The 25,280-nt window shown below is 47.1% G+C and overlaps 1 protein-coding gene across 1 annotated transcript in view; it reads right to left on the minus strand.

The window, feature by feature from the left end:
* Positions 1-3,949: 3,949 nt before the first annotated feature.
* Pla1a (phospholipase A1 member A) overlaps positions 3,950-25,280 on the minus strand; it is a 52,666-nt gene continuing 31,335 nt past the window's right edge. Inside the window, exons 7-11 of the mRNA XM_045147631.1 lie at positions 24,413-24,580; positions 22,157-22,246; positions 16,383-16,491; positions 5,579-5,743; positions 3,950-4,337 (exon numbers count right to left, since the gene is read on the minus strand). Coding sequence (XP_045003566.1) covers positions 4,253-4,337; positions 5,579-5,743; positions 16,383-16,491; positions 22,157-22,246; positions 24,413-24,580 — 617 coding nt within the window. The 3' untranslated portion in view covers positions 3,950-4,252. The remainder of the gene's footprint in view (positions 4,338-5,578; positions 5,744-16,382; positions 16,492-22,156; positions 22,247-24,412; positions 24,581-25,280) is intronic.

Genomic DNA, 25,280 nt, shown 5'->3' on the forward strand with positions numbered 1-25,280 from the left:
GTTCGATTCCCCAGCACCCACATGAAGCCAGAGACACAGAATGATGAATGCCAACGGAGTGTGTTTGTGATGAGAGGAGGACCTGCTGCACCCATGCTCTGTCTCCATAAGTCTGCCTCCTTCTCTGTCTCAATAGATAAAACATTTAAAAAAGAAAAAAAATGACTGAGCTGACAACAATAGCCGATTTAAGACTGCAGCCTAAACTGGCCTCAAATTTGCAGCAATCCTCCTGCCTCTGCATCTCAAGTGCTGGGATTATAAGCACGAGACACAAACCCAGTTTGGGACTGTGAACTTCTGAGGAAATGCCACATAACTGCTTCTGATTCCTGACTTGGACAATTATCAAGAATGCCTCGGGCTGGAGAGGTGGCTTAGCGGTTAAGCACTTGCCTATGAAGCCTAAGGACCCCAGTTCGAGGCTCAATTCCCCAGACCCATGTTAGCTAGATGCACAAGGGGGCACATGCGTCTGGAGTTCATTTGCAGTGGCTGGTGGCCCTGGCGTGCCCGTTCTCTCTCTCTCTCTGTCTCTCTCTCTGCCTCTTTCTCTCTGTCTGTTGCTCTCAAATAAATAAAAATAAGCAAAAATAAAAAAAATAATGCCTAGAAGAAAGCCGGGCATGGTGGCCGTCCTACAGACATAGGAAAACTGCAGTGAATTCCAGGTCAGCCTGGACTAGAGCAAGACCCTACCTTGAAAAACAAAACAAAAAGAATGCCTGGGCAATTTGGTGAGCGTAGTATATACTTTTAGCCAGCCAGCAGCAGACATTACATCCCCAGGGCTCATAACTACCCCTGTTGTAGCTTTTCAATATCAGGGATGTATTCCTCCCATGGAGCCGGCCTCCAGTCCAATTAGAGGGCAGTTGGTTTCCACCATGACAGATGTGCCACTGTTGCACCCATTGGTTCATTTGGCTTGGTTGGCAAAATATAAGGCTTGCAGTGTCCAGTGTTGGGTACCTTCACTGGTGATTTCTCTCTCTCCCATTGAACTGCATGCAGTGTGGCTTTTTCTACCTGTCAGCTGGTCTACATGGAGGAGTTTTTCAGTTCAGCTCCAGCAGGAGTTCTCAGTGACCTTGCAGCCCAAGTATGTGATGTCTTCAACAGTAGGGTCTTACCATCTATTTCTGGTGGGAAACCAAGGGCCTCAGCAATGGTAATGTTTTGGGGACATCAGGAACCTTCCTGGCCAACAATTCACTGGAAGGTATCCCATCCCTGGCACTAAAATTTTTCTAGTAACAATCTATGGCTTCTAGGTGTGCCATTGTCCAAAAAAGCAGGTTTTCATAAGGCTTCTTTTAAGCTTTTTTTTAAAGGGAAGGAAGAAGAAAGGGAAAGGGAGAAGGCTGAAAGAGATTGCTCAGGAGTTAAGGTGTATGTTTGCAAAACCCAAGGACCCATGTTTGATTCCCCAGGACCCACATAAAGCCTGGAGACCCTGGTGCACGCATTCTCTCTCTGTCTGCCTCTTTCTTAAATAAGTAAATAAATAACAGACAAAATTTATAAAAAGAAAGAAAGGGGTCTGGAGAGATGGCTTAGTGGTTAAGGCACTTATCTGCGAAGCCTAGGGACCCATGTTTGACTCATCAATTCCAGTAAGCCAGACACATAAGGTTATGCAAGCAGGCAAGGTTGAGCATGCACACAAGGTGGCCCACACGTCTGGAGTTCAGTTTCAGTGGCTGGAGCCCCTGTCATGCCAATTGTCTCTCTCTCAAATAAATAAAATATTTTTTTTTTTAGAGAGAGAGAGAGATAAAAGAGAGAATTGGCGTGCCAGGGCCTCAGCCACTGCAATCATACTTCATATGCTTGCGCCACCTAGTGGGCGTGTGCAACCTTGTGCTTGCCTCACCTTTGTGTGTCTGGCTGACTTGGGATCTGGAGAGTCGAACATGGGTCCTTAGGCTTCAAAGGTATGCACCTTAACCACTAAGCCATCTCTCCAGCTCAAACAAAATTAAAAAAAAAAAAATAGTAAGCCAGGTGTGGTGGTGCACGCCTTTAATCCCAGCACTCAGGAGACAGAGGTAGGAGGATCATTGTGAGTTCGAGGCCACCCTGAGACTATAGAGGGAATTCCAGGTCAGTCTGGGCTACAGCGATACCCTACCTCAAAAAGCAAAAAAAAAAAAAAAAAAAAAAAAAAAAGGAAAGAAAAGTAACAAGCAGTGGGGAAAACCAAGCAACGTTTCTCAGGGTGGCTATCAGGGTAAGGCTGTCTCTAGTGAAGTCCACTGGGAAGCAGAGTGGAGTCAAGAGAGGGTATAAAGAGTGGTTTTGAGTTTTGAAGGAAAAGGAAAACGTGACGCAAGCCTCATTATAGGGGAGCATGCGACTCCAGAGGCATTTCTACGGGCTGTGGTGACTGACACCGAAAGTGAAGGCGTGGGCAAATGCTTTCATGACATCGCCCATCCTGCCGAGTGCGTTTCCACAGCCTGGAACGTTCCGGAGCCAAAGCCCTGTCGTGAGCCCCGCCTGACTTGGCTGGAGGAGTGACTGTGGACTGCTGCTTCCATCATGCTCCCTGGCTTTGTTACTGTGGACCAGCAAGCCAGTTCCCATTCAAAGCACATTTATTTAAGATTTTTTTCAAATTAACTTTAAAAAGATCAGTGCCGGGCTAGAGAGATGGCTTAGAGGTTAAGGTGCTTGCTTATGAAGCCTAAGGACTCAGGTGCGATGCCCCAGGACCACGTAAGCCAGACGCACAAGGTGGCACATGCGTCTGGAGTTCATTTGCAGGGGCCAGAGGTCCTGGCACGCCCATTCTCTCTCTCTCTCTCTCTCTCTCTCTCTTAAATAAAAAAATAAAAGAGCTGGGCACAGTGGAATGCACTTTTAATCCCAGCACTTGGGAAGCACAGGTAGGAGGATCACTGTGAGTTTGAAGTCATCTTGGGACTACATAGTGAATTCCACATCAGCCTACCTGAAAAAAATTAAAAATAAAAGAATAAGATAAAATATCGGGGAAAAAAAAAACTTTAACATTAAAAAACAGAAGTGTAGGCAGGGCGTGATGGCGCACGCCTTTAATCCCAGCACTTAGGAGGCACAGGTAAGAGGATCGCCATGAGTTCGAGGCCACCCTGAGACTACATAGTGGATTCCCGGTCAGCTTGAGCTACAGTGAAACCCTACCTCGGAAAATGAAACAAAACAAAATAAAAACAGAAGTGTCTAGGAAGGTAGTGGCAAGAGTAGAATGTCGGATCTTTCTGTTCCCACACCCATTCTCTACCCATCTCTATCTTGCTGTGCACACTGGGCCCTGTTGGACACATTCATTGCTTCCTGTCCTCTGGGTTCTGGCCCACTTGGGAGGGGTGTCAGTCACTGGAGACAGGAGCAGGAGGAGAGAGCAGTGAGAGGATCAGGCCCATGAGAGTAGCAGCCTCCACCTAAACACAAGGACCCGCCCAGGGTCATTGCAAGAAGTCTTTCAGTTTTCCTTGGGCTGTGGCTGATACCAGGTTATTTGCAAAGATTAAAGTTTGGGAAATACTGAACCGACCTTTACTCCTCCCGGTTCCTCCAAAAACTAGTGGAGGCCACGGTAAGGAATGGGAAGGATACCATCATCTTCCTCCCCACCTTCATGTCCTCTCTTGTGCAGGGCATTTCTTTTTATTTTCTTTTTTCTTTTTGGTTTTTTTTTTCCGAGGTAGGATCTCACTCTAGGACAGGTTGACCTGGAATTTACTCTGTAGTCTCGGGGTGGCCTCGAACTCACGGTGATCCTCCTACCTCTGCCTCCCGAGTGCTGGGATTAAAGGCGTGCGCCACCACGCCCAGCGAGGCATTTCTTTTCAGTATCTATCTTCAGCTGAGAATTCAGAATGTACTGTTATCTCCAATCCCACAAAATGTAGCTCACTTTTTCTATGAAACCGAGTCCCATTCTAATAAAACAAATGATTCAGACATTCCATGATATTTTATTTAAAAAAAAAAAAAAACACCACATTTCTCTGTGTATGTTTCCATTGAATACTAAGTACAGATGTCCAGGATAATATGGGGTAACTGCAGTTATGTAGAAATCTATGCATAGCTGAGATCAAGTTTTGCACAATGGGCCCTCTCTTCCCTTCACTACTTACGGGGAAAACAGCCCAGAGTTTGACCTTCCACCTTAGTAATGGTCTAGAACAAGTTGCCTGTACATCCCTCACCACACAGTCCTCAAACATGTCCAGGCCGATGCTTCCTGGCCAGGCTTACGCTACACGCAGGCCGTCTTCAGGTCACGAAAGACAGGCAGACTTGCTTGCAACTTCACTGGTTCCGGTAAGCACACTGTGTTTTTGCTGTGGGAGAGCAACGAAAGGCAGCTTCGTGATCAGGGGAAAGTACCAGGAGCTGTGTGGATGCTGTTTCCACAATGTTTAGTGAGAGTCTACACTCTACAGTACACCCGCTTCTTGCCTCCCCTGCCCAGGGTGCCATGGCTAACCATAAAAACGCCTGCTAAGGGCAGGGGAAGGGGAAGGAATTCCAGATCCACACTCAGGAATGTGACCAGTGACATATGGAAATGGAGGCTAAGTGGAGACATGCCATGGGGAATATTGCTCCAATTTAAAAGCTTACCTAAAATCGGGCTGGAGAGATGGCTTAGCGGTTAAGCGCTTGCCTGTGAAGCCTAAGAACCCTGGTTCGAGGCTTGACTCCCCAGGACTCACTTAGCCAGATGCACAAGGGGCGCACGCATCTGGAGTTTGTTTGCAGTGGCTGGAGGCAGGCCCTGGCATGCCCATTCTCTCTCTCTCTGTTGCTCTCAAACAAATAAATAAATAATTTTTTTTTTTTTTAAAAAGCTTACCTAAAATCAGGCTGGAGAGATGGCTTAGCTGTTAAGCGCTTGCCTATGAAGCCTAGGGACCCCAGTTCGAGACTCGATTCCCCAGGACCCATGTTAAGCCAGATGCACAAGGGGGCACACGTGTCTGGAGTTCGTTTGCAGTGGCTGGAGGCCCTGGCGCACCCATTCTCTCTCTCTCTCTCTGCCTCTTTTCCTCTCTGCCACTCTCAAGTAAATAAATAAAAATGAACAACAAAAAAATCTTACCTAAAATCAGGTTGGAGAGATGGCTTAGCTGTTAAGGCGCTTGCCTGCCAAGCCCAAAGACCCATGTTCTACTCTCCAGATCCCACGTAAGCCAGACACACAAAGGTGAGGCAAGCGCAAGGCTGCACATGCCCACCAGGTGGCGCAAGTGTCTGGAGTTTGATTTCAGTGGCTGAGGCCCTGGCACACCAATTCTCTCCCTCCCTCTCTCTCTCCCTCTCTCTCTTAAAAAACAACAACAACAAAATCTTACCTAAAATCAAATACAAAGGGCACGTGAAGAGTTTCTTATGTTAAAAGTAAGGGTAGGGCTTAAAGCCCATCCCCTCATCTTCCTTCCTAAAACCCCAATTCAAAGTGGCCCTGTAGAGCATTCAGGAAAACCCAGGGTCTCTGTCACTCTCCACTTCTAATTTGGTCATGATGAGACTGAAATTAGCAAGCAACACCCCCTGAGGTGTGCTTGATGCTGGGACTTACCTGTCGTGGACGGGCAGGGGCGCAGTGCAGAACTCCCCCACAATCGTAGACCTGTCCTTTTTCCACACTCTCCCGGGGACCTGGAACTTGAACCTCACTTGGTTTATCTGGCACGGTGGGCTGGGGTGGGCTATGATTCCTCTGCCCTGGAGCTGCTGCTTGGGTCTAAAGGGAGAGGAGAAGGGAAGGGACTTTAGTCACTGTATCGCTTTCTGCTCTGCTCGGGGCTGGCCCCTGGGAGATGAGGACCGGTCCTCTGTGTCACCCTCACTGACTCCCCTCTGTCCACCCACCAACACTTTGGAACACAACCCAAGAAATATCAATTTTTTTTCGTTTATTTTTATTTGTTTGAGAATGGCAGAGAGAGAGAGAGAGAGAGAGAGAGAGAATGGGCGCACCAGGGCCTCCAGCCACTGCAAACGAACTCCAGGCAACATGCACCCCCTTGTGCATCTGGCTAACGCGGGTCCTGGGGAATCCAGCCTCGAACCAGGGTCCCTAGGCTTCACAGGCAAGCGCTTAACAGCTAAGCCATCTGTTCAGCCCCTATTGAATTATTTTTGAAGGCAAACCAGCAGACATGGCAGGGGGGTGGAAAAAAGTAAGGTCCTTCCCAGATGGGCAAGACTCTGTTTTGGCTCGGCACCTCTCCAGAATTTCCAGGTCCCCTCCACCTCACCTCAGCCCTCCTGGGCTGAAATGGGGGACCCCTAGCCTGACTCCCTTGTGGGTTCCCCTATCCTCTCTATTGCCTTCCACGTGGTGGAAGTTCTCTATACTTTCTTTTCCTTTTTCCTTGAATAAACGTGATGACTTAATAAGAAAAATAATAATAATTAAGTCCCAGTTAGAAAGCCATGTCCAGAAAACTGTGTCTCACAGCTGGGTTCTTAGATGGATGGGGGTCCCATGTTCAGGTCCAATTATGCCGAGACAGAAGCCCTTTCTTAGGGTCTCCCTACTCAAAGAATTTAGTATGAGGAGCACTTAGTGTTAGGCTAGCTGTGATGATGTGGATAGTCAAACCAGCAATAACAACAAAACAGATGCTGAAGATCAAGAGAACTGGGATAAAGCCCAGGGGTTTTTTTGTTTTGTTTTGTTTTGTTTTTTGGTTTTTGGTTTTTTTGTTTTTTTTTTTTTTTTAATTTTTTATTTATTTATTTGAGAGCGACAGACACAGAGAGAAAGACAGATAGAGGGAGAGAGAGAGAATGGGCGCGCCAGGGCTTCCAGCCTCTGCAAACGAACTCCAGACGCGTGCGCCCCCTTGTGCATCTGGCTAACGTGGGACCTGGGGAACCGAGCCTCGAACCGGGGTCCGTAGGCTTCACAGGCAAGCGCTTAACCGCTAAGCCATCTCTCCAGCCCTTGTTTTTTTTTTTTGCCTGTTTGGAAAAGTCGCCTGTCCTAGCAAGGTGGCTGTGGAGTCACGCAGCCCTGGCTACAAACCTGGGCCTTCTCCGTTGGCTGCTGTGGGCACGAGGTCTGCATTTATTTACTTCGGCCTAGGTGGCCCAGTGGGGAGATGGAATCCAGACCTCTCCTGCCCCAACTTCCTGAAGGTGCCCAGTAGTGGGAGATGCACCACCGAGACTGGGACAAGGAGAAAGGAAACCAACCCAGTGGGCTGCTTTCCAAAGGGCTGCAGGGCCCCAGACAAAGGTAAGAAATGGTGAGATGGTGTGGGAGAAGTCACCTGCTGTTTTAAAGTCCCCAACCTGCCATCAGCCATTCTGGCTTAGCCTGGAGGTTGCTTATAGTGGAGAGGGGCGAAGTTTTGTTTTCCCTTTAACAGAAAGATTCTTTTTTTTTTTTAATTTTTTATTAACATTTTCCATGATTATAAAATATATCCCATGGTAATTCCCTCCCTCCCCACCCCCACACTTTCCCGTTTGAAATTCCATTCTCCATCATATTACCTCCCCATTACAATCATTGTAATTACATATATACCATATCAACCTATTAAGTATCCTCCTCCCTTCCTTTCTCCACCCTTTATGTCTCCTTTTCAACTTACTGGCCTCTGCTACTAAGTATTTTCATTCTCACGCAGAAGCCCAGTCATCTGTAGCTAGGATCCCCATATGAGAGAGAACATGTGGCGCTTGGCTTTCTGGGCCTGGGTTACCTGATTTAGTATAATACTTTCCAGGTCCATCCATTTTTCTGCAAATTTCATAACTTCATTTTTCTTTACCGCTGAGTAGAACTCCATTGTATAAATGTACCACATCTTCATTATCCACTCATCTGTTGAGGGACATCTAGGCTGGTTCCATTTCCCAGCTATTATAAATTGAGCAGCAATAAACATGGTTGAGCATGTACTTCTAAGGAAATGAGTCCTTTGGATATATGCCTAGGAGTGCTATAGCTGGGTCATATGGTAGATCAATCTCTAGCTGTTTTAGGAACCTCCACACTGTTTTCCACAATGGCTGGACCAGATTGCATTCCCACCAGCAGTGCAGAAGGGTTCCTTTTTTTCCACATCCCCGCCAACATTTATGATCATTTGTTTTCATGATGGTGGCCAATCTGACAGGAATGAGATGGAATCTCAATGTAGTTTTAATCTGCATTTCCCTGATGACTAGTGACGTAGAACATTTTTTTAGATGCTTATATGCCATTCGTATTTCTTCCTTTGAGAACTCTCTATTTAGCTCCATAGCCCATTTTTTGATTGGCTTGTTTGATTCCTTATTAGTTAACTTTTTGAGTTCTTTGTATATCCTAGATATTAATCCTCTATCAGATATATAGCTGGCGAAGATTTTTTCCCATTCTGTAGGTTGCCTCTTTGCTTTTTTCACTGTGTCCTTTGCGGTGCAAAATCTTTGTAATTTCATTAGGTCCCAGTGGTTAATCTGTGGTTTTATTGCCTGAGCAATTGGGGTTGTATTCAGAAAGTCTTTGCCAAGACCAATATGTTGAAGGGTTTCCCCTACTTTTTCCTCTAGCAGTTTCAAAGTTTCCAGTCTGATGTTAAGGTCTTTAATCCATTTGGACTTAATTCTTGTGCATGGCGAGAGAGAAGAATCTATTTTCATCCTTCTGCAGATATTTATCCAGTTTTCAAAACACCATTTGCTGAAGAGGCTGTCTCTTCTCCAATGAGTATTTTTGGCATTTTTATCGAATATCAGGTGGCTATAGCTACTTGGGCTTACATCTGGGTCCTCTATTCTGTTCCACTGATCTACATGTCTGTTTTTGTGCCAGTACCATGCTGTTTTTGTTACTATGGCTCTGTAGTATAGGTTAAAATCAGGTATGGTGATACCACCAGCCTCTTTTTTGTTGCTCAGTATTATTTTAGATATTCGAGGTTTTTTGTGATTCCAAATGAATTTTTGGATTGTTTTTTCTATTTCCATGAAGAAAGCCTTTAGAATTTTGATAGGGATTGCATTAAATGTGTAGATTGCTTTAGGTAAGATTGCCATTTTCACGATATTGATTCTTCCAATCCAGGAACAAGGGATGTTTCTCCACTTTCTAGTGTCTTCTGCAATTTCTCGCTTGAGTGTTTTAAAGTTCTCATTGTATAGATTCTTTACTTCCTTGGTTAGGTTTATTCCAAGGTATTTTATTTTTTTTGATGCAATTGTGAATGGGAGTGATTCTCTGATTTCATCCTTTGTGTGTTTGTTGTTAGCATATATGAAGGCTACTGATTTCTGTGTATTTATTTTGTATCCTGCTACATTGCTGTAGGTTTTGATCAGCTCTAACAGCTTGCTAGTAGAGTCTTTAGGGTCCTTTATGTATAGAATCATGTCATCTGCAAATAATGATAACTTGATTTCTTCCTTTCCAATTTGTATCCCTTTTATGTGTGTCTCTTGCCTTATTGCTATGGCTAAGACTTCCAAAACTATATTAAATAGAAGTGGGGACAGTGGACACCCTTGTCTTGTTCCTGATTTTAGTGGAAAAGCTTCCAGTTTTTCCCCATTTAGTAATATGTTGGCTGTAGGCTTGTCATAAATAGCCTTTATTATATTGAGATATGTTCCTTCTATTCCCAGTCTCTGTAGGACTTTTATCATGAAGGGATGTTGGATTTTGTCAAATGCTTTCTCTGCATCTAATGAGATGATCATGTGATTTTTGTCCTTCAACCCGTTTATGTAATGTATTACATTTATAGATTTGCGTATGTTGAACCATCCCTGCATCTCTGGGATAAAGCCTACTTGGTCAGGGTGAATGATCTTTTTGATATACTCTTGTATTCTGTTTGCCAATATTTTGTTGAGAATTTTTGCATCTATGTTCATGAGGGAGATTGGTCTGTAATTTTCTTTTTTTGTTCTATCTTTGCCTGGTTTTGGTATCAGGGTGATGCTGGCCTCATAGAAGGAGTTTGGTAGAATTCCTTCTTTTTCTATTTCCTGGAAAAGCTTAAGAAGCAATGGTGTTAGCTCTTCCTTAAAAGTCTGGTAAAGTTCAGCAGTGAATCCATCCGGGCCTGGGCTTTTTTTAGTTGGGAGATTATTGATAACTGTTCAGATCTCCATGTTTGTTATAGGTCTATTTAAGTGATTAATCTCATTTTGATTTAATTTAGGTAGGTCATATAGATCAAGGAAATCATCCATTTCTTTCAGATTTTCATACTTTGTGGAGTATATGCTTTTATAGTATGTCCCTATGATTTTTTGAATTTCTCTGGAATCTGTTGTGATGTTACCTTGTTCATCTCTGATTTTATTAATTTGTGTCTCTTCTCTCTTTCTTTTGGTCAGATTTGCTAAGGGTTTATCAATCTTGTTTATCCTTTCAAAGAACCAACTCTTTGTTTCATTAATTCTTTGGATTGTTCTTTTTGTTTCTATTTCATTAATTTCTGCCCTAATCTTTATTATTTCTTCCCGTCTACTAATTTTTGGTTTGCCTTGTTCTTCTTTTTCCAAGGCTTTAAGGCGAAGCATTAGGTCGTTTACTTGCGACCTTTCTAATTTCTTAATATAGGCACTTAAGGCTATAAATTTACCTCTTAGAACTGCCTTCATTGTGTCCCAGAGATTTTGGTATGTTGTGTTCTCATTATCATTTGATTCTATAAATTTTTTGATTTCCTTTTTGATTTCTTCATTGACCCACTCATCATTTAGTAGTGTATTGTTTAGTTTCCATGATTTTGTGTATGCTCTATAGCCTTTCTTGCTACTGATTTGTAGTTTAATTCCATTGTGGTCAGATAGAATGCAAGGAATTATTTCAATTTTCCTGAATTTGTTAAGATTTGCTTTGTGTCCTAATATATGGTCTATTTTAGAGAATGTTCCATGTGCTGCTGAAAAGAATGTATATTCTGCAGCCTTTGGATGAAATGTCCTGTATATATCTGTTAGGTCCATTCCTTCTATGACCTCATTTAGTCCAGATGCCTCTCTGTTTATTTTTTCCCGGGATGACCTGTCAGTTGATGAGAGTGGGGTGTTAAAGTCACCCACCACCACTGTGTTTGGTGTTATCTGTGACCTTAGTTCTAATAGTGTTTGTTTGACGAATTTGGGAGCCCCCATGTTAGGTGCATATATGTTTAGGATTGTAATGTCCTCCTGTTGGAGTGTGCCCTTAATCAATATAAAGTGACCTTCCTTATCTTTCTTGACTAACGTCGGACTAAAGTCTACCCTGTCTGATATTAGGATAGCAACCCCTGCTTGTTTTCTAGGCCCATTTGCTTGAAACACCGTCTTCCAACCTTTCACCCTAAGATAATGTCTATCCTTTGTAGAAAGGTGAGTTTCTTGGAGACAACAAATTGTAGGATCCTGCTTTTTAACCCAGTCTGCAAATCTATGTCTTTTCGTTGGGGCATTGAGACCGTTGATATTAAGAGATATTATTGAAAGGTGTGTATTTATGTTTGCCATTTGTGTGTGTGTGTGTGTGTTACTTGTTCTACCTGTGCTCTCTTCTGTTAACTGGTATTTGAGTATAGCTTGTTTTTTCTAGGTTCCTTATATGTGTGATTTTCCTTTTGTTCAGCATGGAGGATTCTATCAAGTATTTTCTGTAGAGCTGGTTTTGTCTTCAAATACTCCTTTAACCTGCTTTTGTCATGGAATGTCTTTATTTCTCCATCTATTTGAATAGATAACTTTGCAGGATAAAGTAACCTTGGTTGACAGTTGTTGTCTTTCAGAACTTGGAATATATCGCTCCAAGCCCTTCTGGGTTTAAAAGTTTGTGTTGAATAATCTGCTGTAATCCTGATGGGTTGCTTTTGTAGGTAACTTGATTTTTCTCTCTAACTGCTTTCAATATTTTTTCTTTGGTTTGTGTGTTTGGAAGTTTGATTATAATATGGCGAGGAGAGGTTCTTTCTGGGTTTTGTCTGGCTGGGGTTCTAAAGGCTTCCTGTATCTGTATTGGCACCTCTTTCCCAATTTGGGGGAAATTTTCCTCTATGATTTTGTTGAAGATGCCTACTATGCCTCTGGAGTGGAGTTCTTCTCCTTCTACTATGCCCTGAATTCTTATATTGGATCTTTTCATAGTGTCCCGAATATCTTGAAATTCCCACTCATACTTTTCTATAAGTTTGTCTTTCTCTTTGTTGGACTGCATTAGGTCTGCCACCTGGTTTTCTAGCTTAGATATTCTGTCCTCTCCCTCATCCATCCTACTGGTGAGATTTTCTACAGAGTTTTTTATTTCATTAACTGTGTTCTTCATTGCTAGTAATTCTGACTGGTTTTTCTTTATTATTTCTATTTCCCTATTTATGTCTTGTATTGCCTTCTTTATTTCATTAAATTGGTGTCCTGCCTCTTCTTTGATTCCTTTGATTTCCTCTTTGATTTCTTCTTTGGTTGTTTTCATGTGTTCTTTGAACATATTTATAATTATTCTTTTGAACTCTTTCTCAGGCATTTCCTCTAACTCTTTCTCACTGGAGGACATTTCTGATGCATTAATACTTTTAGGTGGATTTATATCGTCTTGCTTTTTAGTGTTTCTTGTGTTATAATGTATATATTTTTGCATCTTGGATTAAGTTAATGCTTGGATTTTCTAGCTAGCTGTGTATTCTTAGCTGTATCAATTGGTTTGATGTAATATATTTTCAGGGTAGGACCTTAAGGTATTAGGTGTGGCTCTTAAGACTCTCAGAGTATCTACAAAGATGTTCTTAGGGGTTGAGTTTCCCTGCTATAGGAGTATTCAAGCAGGCTGAGTGGAATAAAATACAGGTAGATTCTAAAATTTAACTAAACACTGTACACATTCAATCAAAAACAGCCCCGAGTATGTATGCAAGAGTAGTTATTATAATGACCAGATCCTCTATCAACAAAGGGGTTTAGATTTCTGGTCTGTTGAGGGATCCAAGTCAGCTTGTGACCAAGTGAGACCCTTCCCTGGTGCAATCCCAGTTACCTTGGGTGATTTTGGTCTCAGTCAAGTTGCTGCCTGGGTCGTCGGGCTGCTGTTCTGATTTCTGGAGCTGGGCACTTGCTTTTCCTACGGGGCAAACCGAGCCGCTGCTGCTGCCTCTGCTGCTCCCATAGCTGCCACCACCGGAGCCCCCACCGCTGCTGAAGCTGCCGCTGCCGTGTCCACCGCCGCTGCTCCCCCCGAAGCCGCTGCTGCGGGATCTGCCGCTGCTGCCGCTCCTGGGTCCGCTGCTGCTGGGGCCGCTGGTACCGGTGCTGGAGCCGCTGAAGTTGCTGCCGAATTCTGCTCCTGCTTGGGTCCCGCTGTCAGCCCAAGTTGGCGTGGCCGGGTCCCGGGCCGCTGCTGTGTTCGCTGGAGCTGGGTTCAGGCGGTGGGGGAGGGGAGGGAGCCGCGGCTGCCCTGGTTGTATCGCTGTTCCACGTGTGCTTCTACCTCGCGGTCTGCTCCTCCCCTGCTCGCTGCCGCTCTCCCCTCACGTTTCCCGAGTTGCGGAGAGCGCGGTGTGAGGGGAAAATCCCGCACCTGGCTTGTCCTGCGGCTCGAGCCAAGAGTCTGGCGGCTTTCTGCCGCTCCGCGGCTGCGGCGGTTGGCCGAGCTGCCGGAGCCGCTTTTCCGCCTGTGCAGGCTCTGGATGCTCTATAACTCTTCTACTTCTCTGCTGCCGCCTCAATTTCCTATACACCTCACTTTTTAGTAAAAGCGTGTATTTTGCTGAGTTTTTTTGGTCTTTTTCCCCCCTAGGCTGCTTTGGCGTGGTACCTATGCCGCCATCTTAACCGGAAGTCTCTCAGAAAGATTCTTATGTAACCATTAAAATCTGTCCTCGCTCCAGAAATATTTTTAAATATGTCAGGGAAAAAAAAAAAAAGGATTGTCATCCTTAAGAAATTGCTTGGTGGGGCTGGAGAGATGGCTTAAAGGTTAAGCGCTTGCCTGTGAAGCCTAAGGACCCCGGTTCGAGGCTTGATTCCCCAGGACCCACGTTAGCCAGATGCACAAGGGGGCACATGCATCTGGAGTTTGTTTCCAGTGGCTGGAGGCCCTGGCATGCCCATTCCCTCTCTCTCTCTCTATCTGCCTCTTTCTCTCTGTCGCTCTCAAATAAATAAATAAAAATAAACAAAAATTTTTTAAAAACCATACTTCTCAACTTCTTTGTTGGCAGATTCCACCAGGGTCCACTCTGGAGCCTTAGGTCTCTTGGGTTGGGATTGGTGAAGGAGCCACACTTCCCGTGGGGCTTTAGGGTTCCAGCTCTTGTCCAGTAGCCTCCCCTGGGATCCAACTCCATGGGTGCCACTCCAGGGTTTGGTCCTGGTAGTCATACTGCTTTTGTGGTCCTCACTGCTGCCAGTATCTGCCTTGTGCCTTCCCCTACGGCACCCCTGAGTCTCCCTCAGCTCCCTCGATGCAACTGTAATTAATTGTCAGAGTCAGTTTCCCTGTGTGGAATGACCCGGCTTGGGTTCTGTTTTCCTGACTGGACCCGAACAGAGCCAGTGACCTTCATTATCTGACTGGTCTGTTTGTAACTTAACCAGCTGCTTTTTATTTAGTTAGTTAGTTGCTTATTTATTTATTTAAGAGAGACAGTATTGGCAGCTACAGATGCATGTGATTCTTGGGCATCTGGCTTTGTGTGGGTACTGGGGAATTGAACCCAGGTCATGAGACTTTGTATAGAAGTGCCTTTAGCCAGTGAGCAATCTCCCCAGCCCACTAATTCTTTCTTTTTTGTTTTTAATTTTTACTTATTTATTTGAGGGAGATAGAAAGAAAGAGGCAGACAGAGTGATTGAGAAAGAGGGAGAGAGAAAGGACAGATCAGGGCCTCCAACCGCTACAAAAGAACTCCAGACACACATGCCACCTCGTTCATCTGGCTTACATGGGTACTTGTGACTTGAACCCGGGTCCTTTGGCTGTGCAGGGGAGCGCCTAAGCCATCTCTCCAGCCCCTCACCAGTTCTTCTTCAAAAAAAGAAAAAAAATACACCATTGCCTCCTCTCGTCCCCTGCCAGGCTTGCACTCCTTACTGCTGGAGGTCTCTGCCCTCTCACTCCAATCCTGGTCTCCCCAGCCTGCCAGACTCAAGTGAGACCCAAAAGAAAAGGGAAGCAAGCAGCCTACGTTGCAGCCCCTGGAAACACCAGCCCCAAGCCATTCTGGCCATTGCATCGTCATCATGTGCTTATTTTTTTTAAAACTTTTTTTTTATAATTTTTTTGTTTATTTATTTGAGAGCGACACAGAGAGAGAAAGAGAGAGAGGCAGATAGAGAGAGAGAATGGGCGCGCCAGGGCTTCCAGCCTCTGCAAACGAACTCCAGATGCGTGCGCCCCCTTGTGCATCTGGGTAACGTGGGAACTGGGGAAGCGAGCCTCGAACCGGGGTCCTTGGGCTTCACAGGCAAGCGCTTAACCGCTAAGCCAGCTCTCCAGGCCTCATCGTGCTTATTTGCCACCTGGCCCCGTCTTGAGGTCTGTTCAGGTAAATGGCCTGGTCCTACTTCCCCCTTCGCAGGAGTAGTTCAGGCTCTAATCAGCCCTTTGGCTGGGGCTACCTCAGGCCCTTCTCCCTGCTGGCATTCCTGGCTCTCCCTTGTCTGAACTCCTGAACCTGTTTCCTACCAGGGACCTGATTCCCGCCTGCCAGCATTCGTGCTGCCCGCTAACCTTGCCAGCTATCTCAGGGCACGCGCTTGAATTACTGCCCATCCCAAAACGGGGCTGCGTCTCATCATGTGCCTGCCGACCCGGCGGGTCTACAGTAAGCGGTAGGCACTGTCTCCAGCCTGGTGGGCTCCGCCCGAAACGTCAGCAATCACGTGGTACCTGATCTTGCATGCATACGTAAAAGGAAAAAGCAAGGCTGGAGAGAAGGCTTATTGCCTGCCAAGCCTAAGGACTCCAGATCCCACATAAAACAAAGGTGAGGCAAGAGCAAGGTCGCATGTGCCCACTAGGTGGCGCGAGCATCTGGTGTTCCATTGCAGTGGCTGAGGCCCTGGCACACCAATTCTCTGTCTCTCCTCTCTCTCTGTCTCTCTCTAAAATACAAAAAAAAAAAAAAAAAAAAAAAAAAGGAGCCAGGCATGGTGGCACATGCCTTTAATCCCAGCACTTGGGAGGCAGAGGTTGGAGGATAGCCATGAGTTTGAGGCCATAGTAAATTCCAGGTCAGCCTGGGCTAGAGTGAGACCATACTTTGAAAAACCAAAATAAACAAATAAAATAAAATATACACACACACACAAAGGAAAAGCAACACCTGGGGGGGGGGGGATCGTCGGACACACACACACACACACACACACACACACACACACACACACACAAACAACAGGTGTTGCTTTTTGCAACGTTTACTTACATGGTAATCTTCACCGAGGAAGTGATATTGCTGCTGAGAAAGGTGACCTCAATGTTGGTGTCCTTTTTCCTTGGCTCCTGCAGGAGAAACTCCACCAGGTTGTGATGCACTATGAAAACAAAACATTGCAAAGGCTAGGCCCGAGGGCAGAGGTGCGATGAACAAAAAGCCCCCACCCCCTCCCCGGGGAGATGGCCCAGTGGTTACAAGCACTTGCCCGCAAAGCCTGATGTCCTGGGTTCCATTCCCCAGCACCCAAAGACCTCCAAGCTACACAAGGTGGTGCATGCATCTGAAGTTCATTTGCAGTGGCAAGAGACCCTGGACACGAACATGCCTTCTCTCTCTCTTTTTTGGTTTTGGTTTCTTCAAGGTAGGATCTCCCTCTAGCCCAGGCTGACCTGGAATTCACTCTGTAGTCTCAGAGTGTCCTTGAACTCACGGCGATCCTCCTACCGCTACCTCCAGAGTGCTGGGATTAAAGGCCTGTGCCGCCATGCCCAGCCCTTTCTCTCTGTCTCTCTCTCTCTGTTTCTCTATCTCGATGGTAGCAGTGCCATCAGGAACCTTGGCTATACCTCTTAGCCACAGTGTGCCCCATGTGGGTCACCTGTCATCTCAGGTCCTCAGTTTTCGTTAAGTGTGGACTGGGGGAATAATAAAACAGCTACACACAACCCCCAAAGAGGAATTGGCGGCTGAGCGGATGAATGCATACAACATCCTGGGAGGGGTGCCCATCCCTAGTAACCCGTTCAGAAAGTGTGCTTTTATTTGTATTTGAAATGCTGGAATGGTTCACTCCTCTCTGGCAAATGGCCTCGTTATGGTGACAGAATCTTGACAGAACCAAAAAGGATCTATCATACACCGCTACTGTTTGAATGGCTGGGTCCCTTCCATGCTTAAACGTGATCCCCGATGCAAGAGTACTGGGTGGCCACCTTAAGAGTGAGCATATCATGAGTGCAGAGCCTCCGTGAGTAAATAAACACCCCATAAAAGGCCGCAGGAAAGCTGGAGAAATGGCTTCGCGGTTAAGATGCTTGCCTGCGAAGCCTAAGGACCCAGGTTCAATTCTCCAGGACCCACGGAGATCAGAGGCACATGGTGGTGCATGTGTCTGGAGTTCGTTTGCAGTGGCTGGAGGCCCTGACGTACCCATTTTCTCTCTCTCCCCCCCACCCTTTCTCTGTCTCAAATAAATAAATAAAAATCTTTTTTTTTTTTTTTTTAGAAAAAAAAGGCTTCGGGGCTGGAGAGATGGCTTAGCAGTTAAGCACTTGCCTGTGAAGCCTAAAGACCCCGGTTTGAGGCTCTACTTCCCAAGACCCACGTAAGCCAGATGCACAAGGTGGTGCATGCATCTGGAGTTCGTTTGCAGTGGCTGGAGGCCTTGATGCACCCATTCTCTCCCTCTCTCTTTCTCTCTTTCTCTCTGCCTTTTTCTCTCGGTCTGTTGCTCTCAAGTAAATAAATAAAAATTAAAAAAAAATTTTTTTAAAGGCCTCAGGAGAGCTAGTGGCACCCTTTTTGCCCTTCTGCCTTTGGCCCTGTAAAGACACAGTGACATGGCAACAAGGTGCCAACTTGGAAGCAACGACAATAGCCTACAGGCACCAAAACACCAACACGCTTGACCCTGGATTTCCCAGACCCCAGACTGTGCGAAAACAAATGTTCTGTTCTTTACAACTTACCCAGTCTTGGATACTTCACTACAGTCGTACAAACATGCTAGGGCATATACTAAGTAATTAACTCAGAATAAGCAGCTGTCGGGCTGGAGAGATGGCTTAGCGGTTAAGGCATATGCCTGCGAAACCTAAGGACTCAGATTCGAATCCCCAGGACCCACGGAAGCCAGATGCACAAGGGGCACGTGTGTCTGGAGTTCGTTTGCAGTGGATGGAGGCCCTGGGGTGCCCCATTCTCTCTCTGTCTCTCTTCTTTCTCTCTCTGCTTGCAAATAAATAAATAAAAATAAAAATAAAATTTAAAAAGTACACACACACATGCATACATACATACATATATATATATGCATGTATGTGTGTACCATATATATATACATACATACATACACACACACACATGAGGGGGGAGAAGCAGCTGTCTTTTCCTTCGCCCTCCATGCAGTGCCAGGGAGCCAAGCTGGGTGTGCAGGAGAAAGCTGTGTCTTTCCCTGTGGTAGCTGGTTGTCTATGGGGCACATTGAACTTCCCTTGGGCAGAACAGATGGCTGCAGCTGTCGCAGTAGATGCCATCCACAAAGACTTCTTGGTTCATGGTGACCCCATGGGGGCCTGATGTACCCTCTGGCACGAGACGTGAAGGGCAGCTTCCATAACTGCTGTCTTTCCTTATTAAGTAGCACCCGATAGCGTTTACAGTGACTCTGCTCTCCGGTGTCTTCCTAGGCTTACTTGGTGATGGGGACATAGTTAGAGACGCAAGCTTTACCCCTCTCTCCAACCTGTATGTTTCTGTCTGCCGTACTTCATGGCTGACTGTCTGGGAAGCATCCGTTGAATACACGTTAGAAGAATGCCATGGCCCATCTGAGCTCGCAGGGCTTTGTGGTGGGTGCATTGGCAAGTGCCAAGATGGTAAGAACTTGCAAAAAGGAAAAGAGCTTCGGGCTGCAGAGACGGCTTAGCCGTTAAGGCGCTTGCCTGCGCAGCCTAAGGACCCAGGGACAGGTCCTGCTGCTGACAAGCCACGGCACCTCTGTGTGCCTTTGTCACCTCGTAGGACAACAGTGAGAATCCAGTGAGACCACAGAGAAAAGGCGCTGTGTGAAGAACTATTCCATGAAGAAAAGCCAGTCTTGTTTAAAACTTATCATTTGGGCCAGGTACGGTGGCGCATACGCCTTTAAAATCCCAGCACTCGGGAGGCAGAGGAGGATCGCTGCGAGTTCGAGGCCGGCCTGAGACTAATTAGTGAATTCCAGGTCAGCCTGGGCTAGAGCGAGACCCTACCTCGAAAACCCAAAGTAAATTAATTAATGAGTTAAATCAATAAAATGGATATCTGCTGCTCTCACAACTCCTAACCTGCAACCCTATGGTGAATACCAGCAATCTCACTGAGGAGTGCCCTCAGGGATGAGGGAAATATCACCAACACAAGATGTGTTGTTCATACACAGTTTCTACCTAACCAAAAAAGAAAGAAAGAAAGGAAGGAAGGAAGAAAGGAAGGAAGGATAGAAGGAAGGAAGAAAGAAATATAATTTGGTATAAGATCTCCCATGTTGGCAATGTTGGCACATGGCTGGCAGAAATCAAGGGTGGCCACTAATTTCATGAGCAAAACAGTAGACTAAGTTCTGGGCAGGTTGCCCAGGGTCATGGGGGGGGGCTGGAAGACAGAGCCTGGAGAGTCAAGCCTACCCCTGCTCCTACCTGAGCCCCCCGAGGTAGATGGGAAAGATCTGGCTCAGGGAAGGGAGGGTACCCCACTTCTGTCCTTAGTCTAGAAGGCTCGGAGCTTACAGTCAAGCAGGTGCCCACCCTGGCCTGTTTCCTGCGGTGCCCCGTGAGGTCCTTGCTCATGTTTCTGGGTGTGGTGAGGAGGTTTCCCAGCAGACACACAATGGAAAACTTATGACCTTGTAGCTTTCCCTCGGAAGGGACCTTAAAGCTCTCCCAACCTGTCAGGGTTTCCAGGCCTTCCGGCCCAGGGTATTCTTAGCCATGCAGACGCAGAGGAGCCGGTTCCGCTTGCTGCCAGCCTGCTCGGGGCTAGAATTAGAAGCGGGGACGCCTGGTCCGGGCAGCACCGCCTCCTCCGTGAGACCCCACATCCTCCTCCTCCTCCTGCCGACCTCTGATGGCCAGCTGCTGGCGGGAGCGTGAGGGGACAGACTGCCCCCCAGCAGCAGGCTCCCCCCATGAAGTGAGCGTGGAGGCGGTTGAATCCTGGCGCCTGTCACTTTGTTTCCTCGGCATGTCCTTTTCTGTCAAAAGCCCACCTCTGGGCTGGAGAGAGGGCACAGTGGCTAAGTGAGCTTCCTGGGCAAGCATGGGGACCCCGGGGTGTCTGAGATGATCTTGGGTTCGAAACTCCAGAGCCCACATAAACAGCTGGATATGGCCACGCACACCTGTACACCCGATCCGGGATCAGCGAGACGGGCTCCGCCTCACCAGAACGGCCGAAGAGCCATGCAGCGGGACACCCAGCGTCCCCCTCGGGCCACCGCAGGCAACACCTTGCTGCAGGTGTGACAAGAGCCCATTCTTGTGCCTACCCCTCACGCAGACACACACACACCACACACATGTGCATGCACCATGCAAACAAGAAAGAAAAAAAGGAAAGACCCACAGCTGACTGCAAACCACGTGTTTCCACGAATTCCTTGGGCGTGAAAGGAGAAACCCTTCCATCTATTTTTCTCCCCAGTTCTCCGGCTTGGGGAAGAGAATCGTCACAGATTGGGGCTCCGGTTACCATGCCAATGACTTCCTCGATGGCACTAGTTCAGCCTCACAACTGGTTCTTGTAATAAAATGTTTGTTTACGAAAGAGAGAGATAGAGAATGGGTGCACCAGAGCCTCCTGCCTCTGCAAATGAACTCCAGATGCATGGGCCACTTTGTGCATCTGGTTTTACGTGGGTCCTGGGGAATTGAACCCAGGCCATCAGGCTTTGCAAGAAAATGCCTTTAACTGCTAAACCACCTCTCTGGGCCACAACTGATTCATGTATATATATATAATTTATTTATGTATTTGAGAGAGAGAAAATGGTGTGCCAGGGCCTGCAGCCACTGCAAACGAACTCCAGATGCATGAGCCCCCCTTGTGTATCTTGCTTATGTGGGTCCTGGAGAGCTGAACAGGGTTCCTTTGGCTTTGCAGGCAAATGCCTTTAACCACTGAGCCTCAGCGTTGATTCTTAAAACTAGGTATCGTTATTGTTCCCATTTTCCCCATAAGGCTCCTTTTGCAGAAAGGTAAAGTAGCTTTCTCTTGATTTTACAGCTGATAGAGCTGAGATTCAAATGTAGCTCTGGGCTCCAAGTCATGTCGCATCAGACCTTCCAGTAAAAGGAAAAAGAAACTCCTCCACCAACTCACTAGAAGCCGAGGAGAAAACCAACATAGTCTTACCCTGTTTATACCACTGAGTAGACAGGAAGTCCCCAAGACAGCAGGCATAACAAGCCAGGGGATGTCATCACCCCAGGGAACATGAAAATAACAAGCAGGGAAGAGTGGCTCAGCTTGTAATGGACTCCTTGGCTCCTGCCTGCCTTGGGTCTTACACGCTTGACCCGAGCCCGTCTGAACTTCCAAACCCCAGCAGCAGCAGCACCAGTGAGTGGCTGGAATGTTTCTGTAACGGGAAAGTGGCAGAGGTCAAGGCTCTGCTTTCCCAAAGGATCCTGACTCAGGAAGGCTGCCAGGGTGGAAGGGGCGTCAGGTGGGATTTGGGGGTGAGGGAAAGAAGTATGAAGGAAAAGGGAGTGGGGGAACACTCCAGGGAGAACCCCCTGCAAGGCAAAGGAGAAAGGAGGGTGCTTACAGAGGCAGTGGGGTACACTCAGGACGTCATCTGTAAAGCCATGGGTTGGGCTCACTCTGACAGGTGTGGTTCTAGGACCAGGAGCTGTTCTCCCACCTCGCGGGAGATCTTTGCCCAGTAGCTCACACCCCCGCGTGGGCTCCACACTGGGCTGGAACCATTGGTTGGAATAACTGGGATTATTCACTATTCATATTCCAACTATTCATAGCTGGAATCCACTTCCCTTACTCACCGCAGTATGGGGCTCTGGATGTGGTCTGCAGGTAGACTCTCACTTCCTTGGGAAGTGGCTCGAACTTGATGCCACCTTGTTCTACTAGCCCTGGAGGGGGGGGAGGGAGAGATAAAAAGAAGCAAAGCTGGCAAATTCCTGAGATGGCCATTTCAGGCTCCCGTAGTCCCCAATCGGGTATGGATTCGTGCATGCACCCAATATTCCACAGACACCCACGCTGCATGGGACTCCGGGTCGTGGCCTGTGGCTAGTACCAAAATCCAAACAGTCCGATGGGGGAATAAACATGGAAGTAAACAGGCTGTGCAGTCTTCAAATCACTTGGCTCATTCTCGGTAGATTATTGGAACAAATCTAAACTTGTGTGCCTAATTTGCCCATCAGTCTATATCACGATTGTTTGAGAGGCACCTGTATGCTGTTCTGGGGATTTGTAAAACAAACGCCCTGAAGACTGGCATCAACGAAGAGAGAAGAGTTAGGGTAAAGATCTTCAGGGTCAAGGAGTGTGAGGTACACTTGGAAGTGCATGAGGTCAGAGCCGCTGTGATGCTCAGTGGGAGGGAAAAAGCAAAGAATCTGGACAGACAATGGGAAGTGGCTGTCATACTTCAAGCCCATCACCTGTTTGGGGTGGGGTGGCTGTCTGAACGTCTGGTCCACAGAAGAGGAAATAATGCTGGTTTGTGTTGTTATGGGAGGCTGTGTACCTTTCACATTTGTTTTGTTTTGTTTTCGAGGTAGGGTCTCACTCTAGCCCAGGCTGACCTGAAATTCTCTACATAGTCTCAGGGTGGCCTTGAACTCATGGCGATCCTCCTACCTCTGCTTCCCGGGTGCTGGGATTAAAGGCGTGCGCCACCACGCACGGCTCCTTTCACATTTTTGTCAGCCTAGTTCTAGAGTCATCCTGTGATCAGTGCGAGGCTGCTAAGTTCTCAGCAGCAGGAGGTGGGGGATTGTGAGAACAAGAAGAGGCCATCTCTGACACGTGCGAGGATTTTTACTAGAGTTTTCGCCTTGGGAGCCCCAGGTTATGAGCTCCAGGGGTCTGTACAAACGAGCAGAGGCCACACTGATCGGCCTTCCAGGAGTCCGTGTCCTACACTGGCTTGAATCACGCAGGAACACATCCCCTCCCCCACCAGCTGTTATGTGGCCACCACATCCCCTCATCTCTACAGAGGGCCACGTGGTAACTTTTGAGCCTCTTTTCTACCCACTGATCAGAGGCCATGGGGAGCTGGAGAATAGCCGCTTTTCTTGGAAAGACCTACGGAGGGGTTGTGGAGAAGGCTTAGCCGTTAAGGCGCTCGCCTGCGAAGACTGAGGGACCAGGTTCAATTCCCCAGGACCCACGGAGGCCAGATGCACAAGGTGGCGCATGCGTCTGGAGGGGTGGAAAGACTGTCAGAGCCACATGTTGGGACATTATGCACAGAGACATTGGCCCTTACCCATAAGTGATGTGCTAACCCCACAATCACGACCCACATTCCCCAACCAGGGGGGGTCCGTGTGGAGGGGGGGAGGAGGCTAACGATGGTACAAACATGGCTGTATAAGCACTGTGTAAATAACTAATAATAAAAATAAGTAAAATAAAATCATTAAAAGACTTATGGAGGGCTGGAGGGATGGCTTAGTGGTTAAGGCGCTGGCCTGCCAAGCCAAAGGACCCAGGTTCAATTCCCCAGGACCCATGTTAGCCAGATGCACAAGGGGGTGCACGCGTCTGGAGTTCGTTTGCAGTGGCTGGAAGCCCTGACGCACTCATTCTCTCTCTCTCTCTCTCTCTCTCTCTCTCTCTCTCTCTCTCTATCTGCCTCTTTCTGTCTCTGTCACTCTCAAATAAAAAAAAAAAAAAAGAACAAACAAACAAAAAAAGACTTATGGAAGCTCAGGTCTGAAAGTGGGAAGAGGCTCTGGCCTATTCCCATATTTCTGGACAGAGCTCTGAGGCTCAGGACTTTCAGGAAAGAGGATCTGGGCGGGGGGGGGGGGGGGGGGGGCAATGCCCAGCAAGTTTGCCACAGACAGCAGCCCAGGAGATGGGGAGTGGGACACTGCCACCTTCCAGGTGAGACCAGGCTGAGCGCCCCCACCCCTGCATGCTTCATTTTTGGTCCCCAGATGGACCAACCTCTTAGCCACAGGAGGTCAGAGGTGACCTAAAAGGCGTCACAGAAACAGGCAGGTCCGGAACTTGCCCTGACTTGTCAAAGGGAGCCAAAGGGGTGAGTGAGGTTTTACCAATCCTTGGACAGGCGAGCAGGAAAGGGTTAAAGCAGTCCAGACAGTGCCCAGCAAGGAAGTCCTTGTAGCTGGCACAGGGAAAAGCCATCAGCGGGCAGGAGTTCTCCAAGGCACTGAGGTAGAGATGCACGGCTCTCATGTGATCACAGATCAGATAACTGTAACCTGAACAGAGAAGAAAACCACGGGCAAGACAGATGGAAATTCCCTCCGCAGCACTTACTGTAACTCTACTCAGCATTATATCCCAGAAAGCTATAAATACACAGGCTGCCCCCCCCCCACCCACCCCCTGCCCCGAGCCATTTGAAAAGTATTAACGGATAAGGTTACCACGGTCTCCTTTCCCTTGTAATTTTCCTGACATATATGTTTAATCGGCCGGGAAATGTTATTGATTTGAGACTCATTCTCATGAGCGCTGGCAAACACTCAGGTCAAGTGAGAGCACCCAGGGAGCTGGGGAGAACTTTCTGGAAATGGCGGGTGGCACTTATCTTTCTCAGCAGCTGCCCAAACATCTTCCCATCCCTGCAGAGGTAGTCCAGGGAGCCAGCAGACGTTACCAGTGGTCTTTTAGAGCTGATGGGTGGTCGCTTCCCCCAGCCCCGAGGCAGAATGACTGACTCAATGAATTCTCCAAACACCCCAACGTACCAACACTTAGTTTGGTTGTTGCTTTTTGCCATCTAAAGTGTGCAGCTAGCTGGGGTGATCTAGCCCTGTGGTAGAGCATTTACCTAATATACTCAAGGTCCTAAATTCAACCTCCAGCACTGCAAATAATAATAAATATATTTAATGCCAGCACCGGGGAGGCAGAGGTAGGAGGAGCACCATGAGTTCAAAGCCACCCTGAGACTAC

Source organism: Jaculus jaculus, chromosome 4 (assembly GCF_020740685.1).
Source record: "Jaculus jaculus isolate mJacJac1 chromosome 4, mJacJac1.mat.Y.cur, whole genome shotgun sequence".
Classification (NCBI taxonomy): domain Eukaryota; kingdom Metazoa; phylum Chordata; class Mammalia; order Rodentia; family Dipodidae; genus Jaculus; species Jaculus jaculus.